The sequence below is a fragment of the Podarcis pityusensis genome, assembly GCF_964106645.2.
Source record: "Podarcis pityusensis genome assembly, chromosome: 8".
Classification (NCBI taxonomy): Eukaryota; Metazoa; Chordata; class Lepidosauria; order Squamata; family Lacertidae; genus Podarcis; species Podarcis pityusensis.
The window spans coordinates 81,032,619-81,047,806 of NC_138033.1; the positions used below are offsets into that span (position 1 = coordinate 81,032,619).

A 15,188-nucleotide genomic window follows, 5' to 3' on the forward strand; every position below is an offset into this window, starting at 1 on the left:
AGGACAAAACAAATAGGAAGGCCCTCAGCCATCCAGGCAGGGAGGGACAATGAAAGGAAGCAGACACCAAGGGTTGGGCGGCTGCAGACCCAGAAGCACAAGGCAAGGAGGGGAGAGTTTGGGGTTGCTGGCTGCCTCTCAGAGCTGGGGCTGAGCTGCCAAGCCAGGCGACCCAGAAAAGCAGATGTTGCCCGCCTCCGCCCCATCTCTAGCCAATGGGAGGAGGGCCCTTGTAGGAGTTGCTGTCCGGAGTCATCGGATTGGTCAGCAACGCCTTGCTGGAGGAGTCATGTGTCAAGTCAGCCCAAGAGGGCATCCCCCCAAAAGAATGGTAAGTGGGTTGCACCACTTGGCTGCGAGGAGGGATTGTGTGAGTTGCATCTTTCTCTCTCTCTCTCTCTCCCCCCCCCAGATCATAGGGTTGGATGGTACCCCCCAAAGTTCATCTAGCCCAACCCCCTGCAATGCACGGCTCAAAAATCCCTGCCATCCGACCTCTGCTTAAAATCTTCCCAAGGAAGAGAGAGTCCAGTTATGTCAGTTGGCCTGCAAGAGGCAGGAACAATCCCCTTCACATCTTTGGGGCAGCACAGACCTTCAAAAGGACAGTGAAAGGAAGGGCAGAGGAGAGATCTAGGGACAAGGCTTCTGGATCTAAGAGAGCCGTCTAATTGGGGGTCAATGCCCCTGCTCCCCAATGAGGAATGACTCCAAGGAGCATGTTAATGTGCTGTCAAGACAATGTGGCTTGGCTCACTCACTCGGGTCACCTAAAGCCTGCTGTCCTGCTGAGTTTCTGCAGCACAGAGTTTCTGGGTTCACACAGGACAGCGGTGGAGTGGGGCAGGCAGTGCTGATCCCAGCTTTTGGGGGGAGGGGTCAGACTGCATGGCCTCTGGGTGCCCCCATCTTTTAGGGTGAGGAGCAAAGCCGAGAAATATCAGCCCCTGGGTTATAGCACGAGACTCCACACTTGCACATCTTAATGTACCCGTGAAATGGGGGTATTAACAGCAGCAAAGGAACCACAATATCACCACCAAGATCAAAACCTCCAAGAATTGTTGCCAGGATGAAGGCAGGCAAACATGCAGTATGAACCACAGCCACCATGGAGCTTTTCAGATCAGAGAAAAGGAGAGTAATAGATGTCCTAAAAGATGTGTATAAAATTATGCCTAGCATGGGGAAATTGGGGGGTGGGGAGAGTTTTTCTCGCTCTCTCGTAACACTAGAACTCGTTGACATCCAATGACGATGGGAGATTTAGGGCAGATAAAAGAAATGACCTCTAAATGCAGTGCAGAGTTAAACTGCGGAACTCCCTCCCACTAGAGGCAGACCAACTTGTATGGCTTTAAAAGAGGATTGGACAAATACATGGAAAAGAGGGCTCTCGATGGCTACTAGCCATGGCAGGCATGCTCTGCATCTGCTATCAGAGGAAGTAATAATAATAATAATAATAATAATAATAATAATAATAGTAATAATAATAATAATAATAACAATAATAATAATAATTTATTATTTATACCCCGCCCATCTGGCTGAGTTTCCCCAGCCACTCTGGGTGGCTCCCAATCAAATGTTACAAACAGTACAGCATTAAATATTAAAAACTTCCCTAAACAGGGCTGCCTTCAGATGTCTTTTAAAGATAGGATAGCTGCTTATTTCCTTCACATCTGAAGGGAGGGTGTTCCACAGGGTGGGTGCCACTACCGAGAAGGCCCTCTGTCTGGTTCCCTGTAACCTCACTTCTCACAATGAGGGAACCGCCAGAAGGCCCTTGGCGCTGGATCTCAGGGTCCGGGCTGAACGATGGGGTGGAGACGCTCCTTCAGGTATACCGGGCCTTTGAGGCAGTTTAGGGCTTTAAAGGTCAGCACCAACACTGAATTGTGCTCGGAAACGTACTGGGAGCCAATGCAGATCTCTCAAGATTGGTCTTATATGGTCTCGGTGGCCGCTCCCAGTCACTAGTCTAGCTGCCGCATTCTGGATTAACTGCAGTTTCCGGGTCACCTTCAAAGGTAGCCCCACGTAGAGCGCATTGCAGTGGTCCAAGCGGGAGATAACTAGAGCATGCACCACTCTGGCAAGACAGTCTGTGGGCAGGTAGGATGCTTCTGAATCCTAGTTGCTGCAGACTCCAGGAGGGGAGAGTTGCTTGGACCCTGCTTGTGGGCTTCCCCACTGGGGCATCTGGGGGGCCACTGGGAGAAGAGGGTGCTGGGCTGGGTGTGCCCCCCTTTGGGGCTGATCCAGCTGAAGGCTCTTCTCAGGGACACCCAGGAGACCCTGACGGCAAGGAGCTCATCCCCACAAAATCCCATGTCAACAGAGCAGTAAGTCTGGAGAACATCTGGTCTGCCTCAGCTGCAGTCAGCTGGCTCTGGGCCAAGGAGACACGCCAGCCCCATGGCAGGTTCGTGCAGAGAGGGGTGCACCCAGCCAACAGGCACTGGGAGCGGAGCTTCTTCAGCTCAGCGAGGCGGGTGCAAGATCACTCCCTATTTGACAGCGAAGATGCCCACCTGTCAGGGAGGGCGTGTTCTGCAGGCAGCCCTTTTCCCAGCTGAAGAGAGGGAAGCATTGAGGCCTGTGGCATCCGGCAGCGATCCCCGTGCATTGCTGGGAATTGCATTGCTCTTCTCCTTTGCTGCAGAACTCACAATAGAGACGAATATGGCAAGAGAATGTTCTGCTGTTTTTTTGGATTTTGAAAGATCTTTAATGAGAACAGAGACAGGAGCCAGGCAGTTCCGCCTTCGAAGTGTCCAGGAAGACAAGCCAAATGAACGAAAGGCCTCAGCGCCTCCAGGCAACCCGGCGTGACGGGAAGGGGAGGCCCAAGCTTCCTCAGTGGATCAGCATCTCCCGTTTCTATCAGGAATGAGAGCATGCTTAAAAACAACAACTGGTCACTACCTAAGATGGGCCCCTGCCACTGGCTGGGGCTGCTGTGACATCACAGAAGCTTTGGCAACATTCTAGCTGCCAAGAATGATGCTCGGCGGATAGAGGAGAGTTAGAATCATAGAATCATAGAGTGGAAGAGACCACAAGGGCCATCAAGTCCAACCCCCTGCCAAGCAGGAAACACCATCAGAGCACTCCTGACATATGGTTGTCAAGCCTCTGCTTAAAGACCTCCAAAGAAGGAGACTCCACCACACTCCTTGGCAGCAAATCCCACTGTCGAACAGCTCTTACTGTCAGGAAGTTCTTCCTAATGTTTAGGTGGAATCTTCTTTCTTGTAGTTTGGATCCATTGCTCCGTGTCCGCTTCTCTGGAGCAGCAGAAAACAACCTTTCTCCCTCCACTATGTGACATCCTTTTATATATTTGAACATGGCTATCATATCACCCCTTAACCTCCTCTTCTCCAGGCTAAACATGCCCAGCTCCCTTAGCCGTTCCTCATAAGGCATCGTTTCCAGGCCTTTGACCATTTTGGTTGCCCTCCTCTGGACACGTTCCAGTTTGTCAGTGTCCTTCTTGAACTGTGGTGCCCAGAACTGGACACAGTACTCCAGGTGAGGTCTGACCAGAGCAGAATACAGTGGCACTATTACTTCCCTTGATCTAGATGCTATACTCCTATTGATGCAGCCCAGAATTGCATTGGCTTTTTTAGCTGCCGCGTCACACTGTTGGCTCATGTCAAGTTTGTGGTCAACCAAGACTCCTAGATCCTTTTCACATGTACTGCTCTCAAGCCAGGTGTCACCCATCTTGTATTTGTGCCTCTCATTTTTTTTGCCCAAGTGCAATACTTTACATTTCTCCCTGTTAAAATTCATCTTGTTTGTTTTTGCCAAGTTCTCTAATCTGTCAAGGTCGTTTTGAAGTGTGATCCTGTCCTCTGGGGTGTTAGCCACCCCTCCCAGTTTGGTGCCAGTTATTTCTCCCTCTTTCATAACGCTAGAATTCAAAGACGTCCGATTAAGTTGAATGTTGGAATATTAAGGACCGATAAATTAAAGCCCTCCTTCATTGCAGCACAGTTAAACTGTGGGACTCCCTCGCACAGAGGAGGAAGCAATGGTCGCCAACCTAGATGGCTTTAAAAGAGGGTTGGACAAATTCATGGAGGTTGAGGCTACTGATAGCTGCTGGCCTCTGCCGGCACTGCCAGAGGCATCTGAATCCCAGTTGCTGGTGACTCAGGTCCTGCTTGTGGGTTACCCATTGGGGCACTGCAAGAACAGAAGGCTGCATGGCAGGGGTTTAGGCTAGAGGACCTTTGGGGTTCCCTTCTAACTCTACAATGCTGTGACTAGCAGACTCTTCTTATGTTCAGGTGGCTCCTCGTGCCTCTGTGTCAGCAGAGCTGTGAGGATTTCTGCTTGCCGATACATAGATCTTGGCTGGCTCTTCCAGAAGCCCAACCCGCCTTTATCCTTCTGGTTTTTGGGCTCATGCCTGGATCCTTCACTTTTAATCCATGCTTCTTCTCGTCACTTTTGAGTTTCTCCTTCCTTCTGTGTTTAGTGCTCTTATTTTCCCAGGTCATTAAAAAAAATTGTTTAATGACTGTTGTGATTTTAAGTGCCCCTGGATTGCGTCATTTGCAAGATACCGAGACAAGGGTTATAAATATAGTAATAAAAAAAGAGGGTTTTGAAACCATCCCAGCGGCAGAAGTAGCGCAGAGGTCAGCCTTAGTCAACACACCTGAGCAGGTTTCTGGCCCTACCACTCCCCACCTGGCTTCCAAAAGCTGGGGAGGGTTTGGGGTGGTTGCTGTTGTTCTTGAAGATTTGCTTGATGGAGAACAAAGAGGGGAGTTGAGTATTTGCTTCTTTCTTCCCCAAGGGATAAAGATTTGGTTTCAAAGAGGGGGCTGGGACAGGCCAAACAAACAATCTCTCAGCCCAGAACAAGTTTTTCAGGCAAAGGGGAGGGGAGAGGAAGAAAGTGGGGGCCCAGAGGGAGAGGAAAAACAAAAGGAATATACAGTGATGGTGGGCAGATCAGGAGGAAGTCTCAGGAAGGACCATCCCTCTTTGGCAGAGTCCCTGCTTGGGATGTAGAAGGCCCCAGATTCAATCCCCACTGGCAGCATCTCCTGGTAGCGCTGGGAAAAGCTGCCTGCTGCCTGTCAGTGCTGACCACACTGAGCTCCAGTGAGTCTGATTCAGTCTAAATCATCTTCCTGCATTGCAAACCCTCTCCATCTGATTCTCCTCCCTCCCCACTCCAGGGGCCTCTGTCACTGGTGATGCCTTGATGCCTTGATACTAAAAGATCAGTTTCGTTTGTCCTACGTTATTTCAGTCCATGAAATTCTCTTCTGTTCTTTCGGCTGCATGGATAAAATTCAATAAAAAGTACTATCAAAATAACAGAAAAACAGCGCATATGATCCCCAACTTGCTTCTACTTCCTGCCTGGCAAAAATCCATGCAGGCTCACGGTCCAACAATGCAAGGTGTCCCAGGAATGTTTGCATAGGAAGGAACTGTGACTTGTGCCAGAGACAGTGGCAGACTTATCCAAAGGACACACGGCAGCCTTCTCTGCCCTCAAGGAACTGGGGTGGTTAGGAAATCTTGGGGGAAAGGCTTGATGGCTGAGTGCCTTGCATGCAGAAAGCCCCAGGATCCGGATCCGGGCAACCCTGGACTCGAACTCTTGAGAGCCGCTGCCAGCCAGTGCAAGCAACACTGAGCTAGGAGCACCAGTGGCCTAACTCTGCATAAAAGCAGCTCCCCACACGGGGAAGGGCCAAAGCTCGGTAGGCAGAGCACCTGCTCTGCCTGCAGAAGGTCTCGGGTTCAGTATCCCGGTAAGCGAGACTTCAATCTGAAATCCTGGAGAGCTGCTGTTGCCAGTCAGTGCAGACAATACTGAGCTAGATGGGCCACTCAGTGTAAGGCAGCTTCCAGTGTTCTGGGGATTTCAGAGTGGTTTAGACAGAATCCAGGAAACCCAGCACCAAACTGAGATTAGAAACATAAAACCTGCCCCCTTAGGTTAAAATCTTGAGAATTAAGGATGTCCCAATGGTGGGGGGTGGGGTGGGATGGTGGGGAGACACAGAGAGGCTGTGCACTTGGGATGTGCTCAGGAGCAGGAGCACAACCTTCCATCATGAGCCGCCACCGGGGAGAAGCAAACCCCTTCTGAGGGGTGGGGGGTCCTCCTGGACCTCAGGTCCTCCTGGACTTTCCCTGCCCTATCCAAGGCCCCTCACCTCATTTAATAGGGAAAGGTGTGTTGTCTTAGTCCAGGGGTCTGCAACCCGCGGCTCCGGAGCCACATGTGGCTCTTTTACACCTTTGCCGCGGCTCCGGGGCAGATACTAGCGAGGGGAGGAGGCACATTGTGCGCCCTGACACTCCCCACTGTGGCAGGCGCTGTACTGGCTGTGACATCGCATGGGGGCGGTGCGTGCGTTAGTCACGCACCGTCCCGACATCACCTTCCCGCTTGCTGTCAGATCGCGGCTCCGGAGATATATTTGTTTTAAATGTCGCAATGGTTTTGCGGCTCCCAGGTTTTTTTTTCTTCGGAAACGGGTCCAAGTGGCTCTTTTTGTCTTAAAGGTTGCAGACCCCTGTCTTAGTCGTTGTCCCCCACCTCCCTCCTTCAGAAGCAGCTGTGAATAATTATTCACAGATGCTACAACCAGGCTGCATCTCCTCCAGGTCAGGAAGACATTCATCACCAAGCACCTACTTAATGGGATTGTTTTGGGGAATAGAGAGGGGCTGGCTCAGTGCACACCCCAACGTGGGAGCCTGTCCCCAAAAGGTGGCCACTGGTGTAGGGATCAGTGGCCGACAGGCAGGTCATTCGCCACCAGCAGCTGTGCAAGAGGTTGAGGTTGGAGGGCCACCTGGCAGGGATTTTTTATATGCGGTTCCTGCATTGCAGGGGGTTGGATTGGATGACCCTTGGGGATCCCTTCCAATTCTATGATTCTGTTTGGAGGCACTGCTCCCCGTGATATATACTGAGCCAGCTAGTGCCGCAAGGACAGTCTGTGTTTTAATTTCAAATTGAGAACCTGCCTCTGCCAGTGTTTCCCAAGCTTGGGTCTCCAGCTGTTTTTGGACTACAGTTCCCATCATTCCTGGCCACTGGTCCTGCTAGCTAGGGATGATGGGAGTTGTAGTTCAAAAACAGCTGGAGACCCAAGTTTGGGAAACAACTGCTCTAGAAGACCAGACAGTGTCACAATAAAGGTTGCAGAGCCACAGTATATCCTGCAAACAGAGAGTTCTGGATTTATCACACTGGGCTCAGGGCAGGGGTGCCGATGGACTCCAACTGCCACCAGTCACAGCAGTCAGCATGGCCAGAAGTCAGGAATGATTGGAGCACCACATTGGCTATTCTCGATTTGGGGTGCACCTATAAAGCTCTGATTAGGGTCCATAATTTGAGTCTCACAGAATCTCTCATAAAAGGCAGCAGAGACACCGCATAATCAACAGGTTGCCTGTTGCTCTTTCCTGAGCCACAAAGCTCATCGGAGGAAGCAGCTGCCTTTTGCCTACAGCCCAAGCAGCTAGTCCTCATGCGGTCAGCGACAGATTGGAGTATGAACTGGACAGGATGGCGCCGCATTAGAAGGGAAGTACCAAACGTGTGTGTTTTAGGACAGAAAGCCCACCAGGGTCCTGTTAGGTTAAATCAGGAACCCCTTTCCTGTCCTCTTCTTGCAAAGAGATGTTTGCACACCCACCCACCCAGGACTAAGTTCTTGCCTCTAAGAGCAGAGGCCCCCCGCCCCCCCGGAAAGCCTCCAAGGAGGGCAGAGGGGTCTCCCAGAGGGAGATCAGATGCACTGCAGTCGCCTTGGAAGGGAGCCCACTCCCCAATGCAGACCATGCTCCCTTTTGAGGGGCAGCGGAGAGATCCCACTTGCCCTCAAGAGCAGGGAGAAAGCTCCTGGCCCCAGGCAGACAACCAACAGGTGAAGCCACCAAGGAATCTCCAGCGTGCAAACGCACCTTGTGCCCCACTTCCACGTACAACCAAGCAGCTCTTACCTGGATCCCGTTGGGGTAGACCTCTCCTTCCATGGAGTCCACCAGCTCCTCCTCATCCAGGGTGGCTCTCTTGTAGGTCGACATCTGCAAGGCCAAATGCAAAACAGAATCCCTGAGTGACTCCATGCCACCCTCAAGAGCGTGCCCACAGGGGACACTGCAGTGGTCAGCTCAAGCCTGAGGTGGGGGGGAGGCTCTGTCCCGTGCAGCGTGCAGCCATGCTGAACGCACGAAGGCCACCTGTCCAAGCCCTATCCGATTATCCTGCAGGACTGGACCCGTGTCAGGGCTGCTGCCGCCAAATCCCCTGCAGCTTCCTCCTCTTCCTCCTCCCATGGGAAGCCAGGGAGGGGGGGCACCCAGGCAGCAGAGACGACGCCTGCCAGCACCGCCGTGCAGGGCATCTGCTGCGCCGGGATGCGAGCCTCTCGCGCCGCCTGGAAATCTAACGTTACTGAGCAATTATAACACAAGGAAGCGCAGAAGCCAGCCAGGCAGGCAGACCGCCCACTGCACCCCCCCTCCACCCAGCAGAGGGGGGGGGGCAGCAAGCTTATGCAACCCTCTCCTTAGCCTGAAGTAAACCCTCCTTTTCAAACCACCGAAGGTCTTTCCCCCTGTCACCCCCCCCCCCCAGGCCACCACTGATCGGGACGTTTCCAAACAGAAGGACTGGCACAGGCAGCGGAAAACAGGAAGCCAAGCCGCATTCCTCAGCAGGGACGTCCCGTCTTGCTCACGGCCAGCGGTGGTGGCGGCGGCCGGACTCTGCGCCACTCGTCACCTGCCCGCCTCGCTCAGCACCTCTCCAGCACCTGGAATTCAGAAGCATTTCTGCCTCCAGTCATGGAGACCCTTACGGAGCCTTTGGCTGAGCAAGATTGTCTACACTGACCGGCAGCAGCTTTCTGGGGTGTGTGTGTGTTTTTCAGGCAGGGGACCCCGTGCCAACCCTCTTCCACTAAAACTTAAAAGAGAGAATCTAGTCCTCATGATTCTGAATAAAGGAATGATCTAAATAGGGATAGAAGAAACTGATTTGCACAGAGGCAGGAGAATTGCTCCGTAAAGTTCCGCATTGCCTACACTGACTGGCAGCAGCTCTCTGGATTTCTCTCTACCTGGGATTCTTGAGCTGTGATTCCTCCATTGCAGTGGGTTGGACTAGATGACCCTCATGATCCCTTTCAACTCTACAGTTCTGTTTTTTTCTATCATTTCTCTATTCCTTGGGAAAGGCTTTTTACTTCTCCAGAGTTAAACTCTGGAACTCCCTGCCCCCGGAGGAAGTGACCGGCCACCTACTTGGATGGCTTTAACAGGGGATTAGGCAAATTGCTATGCTCTGCCTCCGCGGAGGAAGCAATGTTTCTGAATCCCAGTTGCTGGAAAGCGCAGGGGAAGAGGGGGCTGCTCTTGTGTTCGAATCCTGCTTGGTTTCCCACAGGCCCCTGTGAGAACAGGATGCTGGACTCTGCGGACTACTGGCCAGATATAAGGAGACACTTCTCATGTTCTTAAACCTCTCTGTAAAACACAGCGCGTGGGACTCTGCACCCCCTCGCCGCCTTTCTCGGGCCAGTCTCCCTCTCGGCTCGCATCCAAGAGGGCTTAACTGCCTCTTTCCTGTTTCCTGCTCCGATACTCCTTGCGGCGCCTGGGGCTGGCATGGGCTGCCGCTCTCTGGGGGGCCTGCTGCTCCAGAGGTGCCAAGGAAACAGATCCCAGGGACCCTGCATTCCCCTGCCCAGTTCCCACAGATCTCCGTTTTCCTTCTGAGCTACAGAAGCCACAAACACATCTCCCTCGATGGGACTTGAGAGGGGGTTATTGTGGGTTATCTGAAAGGCCATCTCCCCACTGTGCCTGCCGAGAGGTGTGTCTGTTTTAAAGGGATTTTAAAGGGGGATTATGGGCAGGCAGGGCAAGGGGTCATAGAACCATGGAAGGGCCCCCCCAGGTCATCTAGTCCAACCCCCCGCAATGCAGGAATCTCAGCTAAAGCAGCCATGACAGGTGGGCCACCCAACCTCTGCTTAAAAACCTCCAAGGAAGGAAGAGTCCACCACCTATTTCGGCTAAGAGGAGTACCCCACTAGTCTTGTCCCCATCTGACTACACCCCCCCGCCCTGACACCTCTCCAAGATGACAAAGGGCTATTGGTCAAAGGAAATTGGCAGCCAGCTTCTGCAGAGGCAGTGCCACATTAGGAACCCAGAAGCCCAAGACTGACAGCCTCCTCTCTCCCGTATGAGTGCACACGTACACAAATCCGAGAAAATAATAATAATGATAATAAATTTTATTTATACCCCTCCCTCCCCAGCCAAGACCGGGCTCAGGGCGGTTAACACGCAATATAAAAACAAATTGATTGAAATGCAACTTAAAAACAAGACTAAAACACAACATTAAAACATTAAAATACAGCTTCCTTTCAACGGAAACTCAAATCAAAAACTTTTTGGGGGATGAAAACGTCAAGTCTTCACCAAGGCTAACGTTCCAGACTGGTCCTACATGGGCCAGCAAAAAGCCAGCGAAGTCCCCAAATAAGAGTTCCATCGCAGGAGGAGAAAGGGAAAAAAGAAGAGGGGAAGGGAATCAAATTGAAATAAAAATAGCCTGCAGCTGAATCAGGGCAAGGATCGAACTAGCCCGGCGTCCTGTTCTCACAGTGGCTGACCAGATGCCCCAATGGGGAAACCCTCAAGTGGAATTTGAACACAAGACCCGGCTCCCCTCCTGCCGTTTCCTGCAAGAGCCATTGAGAAGTCCAGCCATTGTGGGTAGCAGCCATAGGGAGCCTTCTCCCCTCTCCATGAATGTCCCTCGTCCTCTTTTTCAAGCCACCCCAGCCTCCTGCAGGAGCGCGTTCCGCAGTGCATGCACAGAGTTTTGCAGTGCACGCACAGGCTCCCGCGCCTCCTCTGTCCCCACCCAACTGGGGGTGTTGTCTTTGGCAACCCTCCCTCCTGCTGATGAACTTAGGGGACTCTGCTGGATTCCTCACGCAGCGGCGCCGGAGGCATAAGATATCCCAAACAAAGCCACTCTCCAACTGGGAAGCCTGGAAGCCTGCCGGCTGCTGACTCAGCCCTCTGGTGGCAGCAGAGTTCAGAGCATGGGTCTCATCTCTGGGCTGGGAGAGGGAGGCTACCTGGACCAAGGGCTCTCTCAGGGTGGGTGGGTGGGTGGGTGTGAAAGCAGGGTCCATCGGTGTAGATGGGACTGTGCCACGGCCCCCTGCGCGGTCAAGCACCAGGGATGCTCTGGTGGGGAAGGCAAACCTTGAAGGACCCAGGGCTGGAATAATAATAATAATAATAATAATAATAATAATAATAATAATAATTTATTATTTATACCCTGCCCATCTGGCTGGGCTTCCCCAGCCACTCTGGGCGGCTTCCAACAAAATATTAAAATTTAGTAATGCATCAAACATTAAAAGCTTCCCTAAACAGGGCTGCCTTCAGATGTCTGGTAGTTGTTGTTCTCTTTGACATCTGATGGGAGGGCGTTCCACAGGGCGGGTGCCACTACCGAGAAGGCCCTCTGCCTGGTTCTCTGTAACTTAGCTTCTCGCAATGAGGGAACCACCAGAAGGCCCTCGGCGCTGGACCTCAGCGTCCGGGCAGAACGGTGGGGGTGGAGACGCTCCTTCTGGTATACTGGACCGAGGCCGTTTAGGGCTTTAAAGGTCAGCACCAACACTTTGAATTGTGCTTGGAAACGTACTGGGAGCCAATGCTGGTCTTTCAGGACCGGTGTTATATGGTCTCGGTGGCCACTTCCAGTTACCAGTCTAGCTGCCGCATTCCGGATTAGTTGTAGTTTCTGGGTTACCTTCAAAGGTAGCCCCACACAGAGCACACTGCAGTAGTCCAAGTGAGAGATAACCAGAGCATGCACCACTCTGGCGAGACAGTCCGCGGGCAGATAGGTTCTCAGCCTGCATACCAGATGGAGCTGGTAGACAGCTGTCCTGGACACAGAATTGACCTGCGCCTCCATGGAACACCTGCTTGGCAGGCAGAAGGATCCAAGATCAATCCCCAATGACTACTGTAGCTTGTTAAGGGTGTGGATCGATCTAGTTCAGTACTGTCTACACTGACAGTCAGAGACTCTCCAAGACCTTGAGGCAGGGAGTCTTCTCCCAGCCCTACCTGGTAATGCAGTTGTGGGGGGTTGAACTGGGGACCTTCTGCATGCAAAACAGGGGGCACCACCCCTGAGCTATGGCCCTTCCTTTAAAAAGGAAGATTCTAGTCCTCATGGCTTGCAATAAAGTTCTGAGTTGAACAGAAAGCTTCCTAAGCCTGACCCAGACCTCAGTATGAATGAAGCTTAATGTTGGGGGGTGAAACTTTGGAACTCACTCCCACAGGAGGCAGTAAAGGCCACCAGTTTGGATGTCTTTCAAAGAGGATTAGACAAATTATTCGGCAGGTGGGTGGGAAGAGGGTGACCAATGGCTACTGGAATCAATGGCTTTCATCTGCCTCCACAGCCAGGGGCAGGAATGCTTCTGAATACCAGCTGCTGGAAACTGCAGGAGGGGAGAGTTGCTCTCTTGTGTTTGAATCCTGCTTGCAGGCTTCCCTTTGGGGCATCTGGTTGCCCCATGAGGACAGGATGCTGGAACAGATGGGCCACAGGACTGATCCAGCAGGTTCTTCCTAGGTAGGATTCTCTCTGCGCTAACTGGCAGTGGTTTCTCCAGGGTTTCAGCAAACCTGGGACCTAAGCTGTGGTCCTTCGTCAAAGTACCTTAAGGGTTTGTTTCCCTCTTCCTGTCGGCCAACAAGACCGTGAGCCACACCTCTAGGAATGTTTACACCACCACACTGCCTGCCCAGAGAAGGCCCAGCTTCCACACCAGCCTTGCAGGGCAGGATCCGCACTTCTGGTCAACGTCAAAACACTGGATGCCTCTGAGGCTGATCAAAATGCCAATGCAGAACAGAGCCATCCAGATCTCCACCCCCACCCAGAGTTGATGGAGGGTGATCCAGTCCAACCCCTTGCAATGCAGGAATCTCAACTACAGTATCCATGACTGATGGCCATCCAACCTCCACTTAAAAACGTCTAATGAAGAAGAGACCACAACTTCCCGAGGGAGACCGTTTCACTGCCCCAACAGCTCGGTCAGAAAGTTCATCCTTTGGAATCTCCTTTCTTGTAACTTGAAGCCACTGGTTTCAGCTCTACCCTCTGGAGCAGGAGAAAACAAGCTTGCTCCATCTTCCACGTGACAGCCCTTAAGACATGCGAAGATGGCTATCATATCTCCTCTCAGCCTCCTCTTTACCAGGCTAAACAGACCCAGCTCCTTCAACCAGGGTTAGTTTCCAGACCCCTGATCATCTTCAATGCCCTCCTCTGCACATGTTCCAAGTGGTCAACATCCTTCTTAAATCTTTTTTTTTTTTAATGATATTTATTAGAAGTTTAAAGATTACAGAAAAAAAGACAACAATAAAAAAAATAGAAAAGCAATACAACATTACAGCAAAAAGAAACAAAAAAACCTAAAACACACATCCAATATTCCATATTTTTACCTTTCCTTTACTTGTTTCATCGACCTCCTCACACCTCCCTTTTTTTGTATTCTAGTTCAATTCACTATTTCAGCAAATTCTTTCCATCTTTCTCGATTTTTGTTCTATAATTTATCTTAACGGTCTAACCTTAATTTTTTTTCATTTTGGCCCATTATCAATCAGCTTTTACTTAATTCTTTGTTACATTTCTACTAAAACCATATAACTTCATTCCAGCATCCTTCTAACACTCATTAATTTTACAATGTTTCTGTAAATATACTTTAAATTTTTTCCAATCTTCTTCCACCGACTTCTCCCTGGTCTCGGATTCTGCCAGTCATTTCCGCTAGTTCCATGTAGTCCATCAGCTTCATCTGCCATTCTTCCCTGGTGGGTAGATCTTGTGTCTTCCAATGCTTTGCGATAAGTATTCTTGCTGCTGTTGTAGCATACATAAAGAAGGTTCTATCCTTCTTTGGCACCAATTGGCCGACCATGCCCAGGAGAAAGGCCTCTGGTTTCTTCAGGAAGGTATATTTAAATACCTTTTTCATTTCATTATAGATCATCTCCCAGAATGCCTTAATCTTTGGGCATGTCCACCAAAAACATCCTTCTTAAATCATGGCGACCAGAACCGGACACAGTATTCCAGGTGTGGTCTGACCAAAGCAGAATCGAGAAGTACCCTTACATATGCCTTCATTTTGTCCTGTCTCTTCATTCATGACAGCCTCCAGGACTTCTGCAAAGGAGGAGCATGGGCAGGTAGGGAAGATGTACAGGAGCATGCATAAGCCCACCCCACTCCTTTCTGGGGCTGAAGATGTCACGCGTGTCAGCAATCTCGCGTGTCTTGCATGCACACAAAATGGGAGTTGCCTGTCTTCATCAAGCATTACTCAGCCAAAACGCCACGAAGAGAGGAGAACGTGCTTAGAATGGCTGCAGAACTGGGGCACATTTCATGATTAAAAGGTAAAGGTACCCCTGACCGTTAGGTCCAGTCGCGGACGACTCTGGGGTTGTGGCGCTCATCTCGCTTTACTGGCCAAGGGAGCTGGCGTTTGTCTGCAGACAGCTTCCGGGTCATGTGGCCAGCATGACTAAACCGCTTCTGGCTAACCAGAGCAGTGCCCGGAAACGCCGTTTACCTTCCCGCTGGAGCGGTACCTATTTATCTACTTGCACTTTGACATGCTTTTGAACTGCTAGGTGGGCAGGAGCTGGGACCGAGAAACGGGAGCTCACTCCGTCGTGGGGATTCAAACTGCTGACCTTCTGATTGGCAAGCCCTAGGCCTTGTGGTTTAACCCACAGTGCCACCCACGTCCCTTACATTTCATGATTACTATTTCCCAATTTCCCAATTAATAAGCAAATAAAACCTTCCTTTTTTTGCAGTGGCTCCCCCGATTTTGCTGAACGCCGTAGCTGTGGGATCACTGAACCGCATGGCCCTATTTCCTGACGCAAAGGCTCACGCAGGCTTCAAAGCCATGCTCGCTGACCCAGAAGGCTCTGGCCCCGGGCATCATTTGGATGACTCGGAGGTGGGGGGATTCTGCACCTCTTCAGAGGCACTCTTGTTCTTGGCTTTACAGAAGTTCATAAAACTA

At 51.3% G+C, this 15,188-nt stretch overlaps 1 protein-coding gene across 5 annotated transcripts in view; it reads right to left on the bottom strand.

Moving 5' to 3' along the window:
- ECE1 (endothelin converting enzyme 1) overlaps positions 1–15,188 on the bottom strand; it is a 76,877-nt gene that overhangs the window by 32,298 nt on the left and 29,391 nt on the right. For 4 of the 5 annotated variants that reach the window (XM_081017366.1, XM_081017363.1, XM_081017365.1 and 1 more), the window contains exon 2: positions 8,011–8,094. In XM_081017366.1, the coding sequence (XP_080873492.1) occupies positions 8,011–8,094 (84 nt within the window). Of the gene's footprint in view, positions 1–8,010; positions 8,468–15,188 lie in introns of those variants that run through there. The other variant, XM_081017362.1, reaches the window with a different exon arrangement.